Raw genomic sequence first — 5,843 nt, 5'->3', positions numbered from 1 at the left:
TAATAACATGTCGACATATGCATAAGGTCCCTCTGGGTCGCATGATAAGAAAAACACATAGATTTGATGGAAATACAGGCACAAAATACATAATAAATTGCATGAAAAATTGTCTGGATAGAACACAAGGAAAAATAGGAGTTTGAAAAGAAAAAATATACAAGTGGATATTTTTCACGAGTTTGAGCCTCACGTTAATACTCCCTCGTTCATTATTCGGAGGGATTAAGAAACATTTTCTTAAGTATATAAGGATCTATTTGGTTCGCGTCTAAAATCATTATATTTAAAATTAGTCATGTTATAGAATTTTAGGTAATTATTTATTATCACAATTATAATAAATCACACTTTATTAGCCCTTCACTCATACGTCAGACACTCATTTTTTTACTAATTTTATCATACTTATAACTAAAAATGTATTAGCTATATTTCTTGACAAAACATGCTTAACTAAGATTAAACATATCAAACTTAGGCTCGAATCAAATATGCCCTAACTCTTTTTTCATTCTCCATAGGGCGGATTAGGGGAAGGGTGCGCTTGAGCCCTTCTACTCTAACCACACTTGACAGCCTTCCTTACAATTTTTGGACACAAGAAGAAGAAAAAGAGAAGAAGATGAAGAGGAGAAAAAGAAAGAAAAAAAAGAAAGGAAAGGAGAGAGAAAAAAAAGAAGAAGAGCCTCTTATTTCTTCCATTAGAACTGTCACTGATTTTCTCTATTTTTCTTCGTTTTGTTTCATAGAATAGCCGGACAGAGATGGAACATCCGTTCATACAGGCTGCTGCATCCGTTCATACAGGCTGACCTACTTATAAGTGTCATAAAATTACTTTCATACGAACAACTAATCAGAATCTCAGATCTTGTATCCGTTCATGCAATTTCAGATTCAGTCAACCAAATAGAATCTCAGCTCTGTCCATCACCTTTATATGAGTAACTAATTAGAATCTCAGATCTTGTATTCGCTCATGCAATCTCAGATTCAGTCAATTAAACATGAACTCAACTTAGCGACAGATACAACCAACCAAACACTCTTCTTTTCAATCAATATAATTCTATTTAAACAGCTTTCCCTCAACATACCTATATAATTCATTAAGAAAACAATACATCCAGACAAACAATCACATCCAAAAATTACACCATCAGAATCAGACACGAAGAAGCTGCTGGACCCATACACAGGATACGACCAACCCTTCACTTCGCAAGCACGAAAGTTTAAAAACTTCGAAATACACCCCTCCGGAAAAACTAAATAAGCTGCAGAACTCAACCAAGCCAGAGCTAGTGCAGTGTCTCTCTCGCTTTACCAACCGCTTCCTCCTCTCTCCTTGGATTCCACTCGTCCTCGGAGCAGTTACCCCGGCCTCCCCGCCTCCCCACCGCCGCCTAGGGCTGCCCCGGTTCCCCCCTTTGCGCCCTGCTGCACCCGGATTTCACTGTCCGCCGCCGCTGTACCGCTTCGGGAAGGCTCTCATCTGAGCGCCGGCCGCCGCCGTGGCCGTTTCTTGGGTTTGCCGGGTTCTTGCGCTCGTCAGTGCAATGCCGGACCTAACCCTGCCCGGGGCTAGGGTTCTTGGCCCGGAGCTCGCTCCGCGTTGAATTTTTGAAGGTTAGGGGAGGGAAAAGGGTTCGGATTTCGAGGCGTTCTTGGTTGCGTGCTTGTCCCCGGAGGGGAGAATCTTGCGTTCTTGGAGGGGGTTTAACCCTACGAGGAGGGTAATTTTTCTACAAGTGATTATTATTTTTTGCTCGGTTCTTGAGGAGCTCAAATTGAGAACCTGGTAAAGTTTGAATTTTTGGGCGGTAAAAACTCGGGGGTTGGGCGGAAATGGCTTCCATGGCCGGGGCGCCGAGGGTTCGATCCCTGAACATCACCGCGCCGGAGGCGGAGGCGAGGCCGGTGCTGGTGCCGGGAGGCAACAAGGCCAGGTCGAGCCCGAGAAACGCCCGGAAACCTTCGCCGAAGCCGCCGCGGAAGGCGGAGGCGGCGGTGGGGACGCCGGAGAAACCTGCTGCAAAGGAGGATGACGGCCCTAAGAGGAATGCTGCCGGTGGAGGTGGTGTTGCTGGCGCCGGCAAGGGCGCGTCCCCCCTACCGTCGCCAAGGCGCACGCCATCGGGTCCACCGCCGAGGAGGAACGACGTGCCAACGCTGCCAAGCTTGTCGCTCAGTGCGTCTTGCTCCTCGGATGCCTCCACGGAGTCGGCCCGCGTCCAGGCTTCCGCTGGAAGGGTGGAGAGGAGCCGGTCTGCTAGGCCGGCTGTGCCGAAGCGTGAGAAGGCTGTGGGCAAGGTGGTGGAGAGCAAGCCGGCCGGTGTGGAGATTGCTGCTCCGGCGACGCCCGAGGCTGTGGAAGGGAAGAGGAGGTGCGCGTGGGTGACTCCAACTACCGGTAAGCTTCTTGTGTTCTTGAAATTGTTCGGCATTTGTCAAAGGTTTTATTTTTAGACCAAAGTCCAAACATTTATCAAAGGTTTCACGGTTGCAGTGACAATAATTACTCTTGTTTCGTGATGTTTTGATTATCTTACCATTTGAATGTAGTAGGGTATGTAATTTCTGACTACTAAAATTGTCAGCTAAAAAAACATTACTGCTGTCCGTTGTGTTGCAACTCCTAATAAACTTAACACATTCTACAATCCTTAGTCAGACACTTTATCATACTTTTTTTTATGTAATGAGTAAAGTTACGCGAAATCCTGGCTTAGAATATATTCCCTTTTATCCTTTCCTCGAGAGCAGTCTACTGCGAGTTGCTAACCAAAATGATGACTATCTTAGTTATAGCTTGTTAAACTCTAGCTGTTCCAATTAGTTGTGGGCTCGGAACTAACACAAATAGTAGTTTTGCTTAGATTGGTTAAAGTGAGCATTTTCTCCTTTAGATTGCCTATAAAGTATAAGTAGCATATTCATCTTTTTTTAGTTCCTTTTAGTTCTTATTTCCTTCATTCTAAGGATTCGGTAATCCTTTCCATTGACATCTCATTGTCACTTCCACACAAGGGTGCTTATGTAATTAACTCTAGTTTTGGCTCATCAACTGAACAGCGGTTGCTTAGACCTTTGTGCTTTTGTGCCTCATGTTCTTTGATATTAATCCTGCTACAGCAACCCAACCATAATTTGTTTGCTCATTAATTGAAATTTAAAATCTGCCAAAAGGAATGGTTACTTTACCAACAAGAAAATAACAGGCTCGCAGTGTTCATAACTCCATCCATATTGATCATATCCCAAGAAAACCAAACTACCAAAGCGTGAGGCACAATGCTTTGCTTTATTTGACATCATCACATGCTATGGTTGTCCTGTGCCTTTTCTAGGCCTTGCTGATGAAGTGTTTCTTAAGTTACGTATTCTTTCGGGAACAAATATTATTCGTAATGTTTTTACTGCTAATTTGTTTTCTCTGATCAGATCCTTGCTATGCCACTTTCCATGATGAGGAATGGGGGGTTCCGGTACACAATGACAGGTATGCAAACTGCGAATTCCTGTATTCATGTTTGTTATTTGTCTTCAGAAAAGGAACTGAACGGTAGAGGATATCTGATCATGGCCATCTAACAGGAGATTGTTTGAGCTACTTGTACTATCTGGTGCATTGGCTGAGCTTACATGGCCTGAAATTCTCAAGAGGAGGCAAATTTTCAGGTATTGGTTATCTAATGTTACAAAAGAAATAAAATAATTCTGCATAGTTTATTTTGTGACATCCATGCCAAATCTTCCCAGGGAAATTTTCATGGACTTCGACCCTGCTGCTGTCTATAAAATAAATGAGAAGAAGCTTGTGGCACCTGGAAGCATTGCCCATTCTCTTTTGTCAGAGCAAAAGCTCCGAGCTGTCCTCGAAAATGCTCGCCAGATACTCAAGGTTTGTTATGCCTGCTTGATCACCACCAAGTTGATACTTCCATTAGGTATGACTTTTGCCTGAAACTATCAGTTTCTGCAAACTGATGCAGATTGCTGATGAATTTGGATCCTTCGATCGATACGTTTGGGGTTTTCTGAACCACAAGTCTATTGTAAGCAAGTTCCGGTATCCAAGGCAAGTTCCTGTCAAGAGTCCCAAGGCAGATATAATCAGCAAAGACATGGTTCGAAGGGGATTCCGAGGCGTGGGCCCAACAGTCATATATTCCTTCATGCAGGCAGCAGGGCTAACGAATGATCACCTTGTCAGTTGCTTCCGGTTCAGCGAATGCAATGCCCCTCCAACTCTTTCCACGAGTGTAACTGATAGGGTAAAGATGAAGGCAGATCTGAAAAAGTATGAGATGGCAACAATGATTTGTTGTGAGGAGATCACCACTAACGCAGAAATGCCAAGGATCGATGCTCTTATCGTTTCTTAAGATCATGCAGAATAGCAATGTGGCTAGTGTACTTGTATTATTTCTATGTATGTTGTGTGCTAGATTACCCTTGAAATGAGCTTAGAAATCAAAATGCTTGTTTATAAATGATTTGTGTTAGGAATGCAACTCGGTTTGTACATTGCTAGCGGAGATTGATCTTTTCTACTGATGCAGAAATTGTGAAATCACTCTTGTCAATCATTCAGCAGTTTCTCGTGATCATTGTTGTTTATCACAAAAATTGTCTGGTTGCAAAGACGAATTTCTTTGGCAGGTTATTATGATTCGGACTTGCATTTAGCATACTGAGATGGAGTCATTTCTGGTGGGTGGGTGGGTGTGTTGGGAGCCCGGGGGGGGGGGGGGGGGGGGGCGGTTGCTCAGGAACCTAACCATGGAGGCAGTTCTGCATGCAGAACAGCAGCCTGCCTGCTTGGTGGGCTGGTCTGCTTCATGCAAAACATTTATACTATTTTCCATTTTAAAAATAAGAAACATTCACTTGTGCAGTCACAACCATGATTTACGTTACCGATCGGAGCACGGTTACCAAGCTCCGGTGGTAATCGAAAAATCACGATTACTGCAGTAACTGATTGAATTTTCAAAAAAAATCGGACAAAATTCATTTGAATAAATTTGAAATTTGGAGGGAAAATCGTGATTTTAGCCGCTCGGTAACCGGTCGACCGGTTACCGAGCGGTTTTTGCAATTTATCGAGCGGTTTTCTCGAATTTTCCGCATTGTCGGTAACCGCTCGGTTTTCTCGATTTATCGAGCGGTTTTCTCGATTTTCAGTTAAATTCAACAGAAAACCCAAAAATTATCTCAATCTTGTAAAATCAATAACTAATTCATCTGAGCTTCAAATCAAGTGAAACAAATTTTGTTGATTTCCTTGTAACATAATCTACATGATAAAAGTATTTATACTCATAAAAAAGTTCAAAATTTGCTGTGAGAAAATATATTTGTTAAACCAAGTTAAATGCATAGTTTATCTTTGCTAATCCAAAAATCATGAAACTAATTTGGTTAGTTTTCTTACATGATCTTATATCTTTTAAAAATACATGAACTCATGAATTAGTTATTGTAACATGCAGGATTGTGTAAATATGTTGCGACTAGATTAATTCATAACTGACCCATCACACCTCAAAAATTAGTGAAACCACTTTTATTAGTTTATTTATACGATGATTAGGAAAAATAATAGTAAATATGAAAAAGTTAATTACAATGCTATTTCTTAACATATTCACTTTATGCTTGTGAACTTGTAAAAATCATAGAGAAATTAATAAAACTCTAAATAAAGTGAAATAAATTTTAAAGATCCTCTTAAGATACGTTCTACACAAGAAAAAAATATGTGTTTGCATGTTAAATTTTTTCTTAACATGAGTTAATAACTGAGCTGCATGCTTCAACTTTTTTCATTTTTT

General features: G+C 41.5%; 1 protein-coding gene across 1 annotated transcript; it reads left to right on the top strand.

Annotated features, from left to right (window-relative positions):
* The first annotated feature begins 1,274 nt into the window (after nt 1-1,274).
* On the top strand, nt 1,275-4,616 carry LOC133927128 (uncharacterized). The gene is made up of 5 exons (XM_062373437.1): nt 1,275-2,416; nt 3,448-3,505; nt 3,601-3,684; nt 3,766-3,907; nt 3,999-4,616. The coding sequence occupies exons 1-5, from the start codon at nt 1,852-1,854 to the stop codon at nt 4,389-4,391; spliced, it is 1,242 nt and encodes a 413-aa protein (XP_062229421.1). The 5' UTR covers nt 1,275-1,851; the 3' UTR covers nt 4,392-4,616.
* Nucleotides 4,617-5,843: the final 1,227 nt, after the last annotated feature.

The sequence above is a fragment of the Phragmites australis genome, chromosome 8 (genome assembly GCF_958298935.1).
Source record: "Phragmites australis chromosome 8, lpPhrAust1.1, whole genome shotgun sequence".
NCBI classification, from domain to species: domain Eukaryota; kingdom Viridiplantae; phylum Streptophyta; class Magnoliopsida; order Poales; family Poaceae; genus Phragmites; species Phragmites australis.
This window is presented reverse-complemented; position numbering and strand designations above follow the sequence as displayed.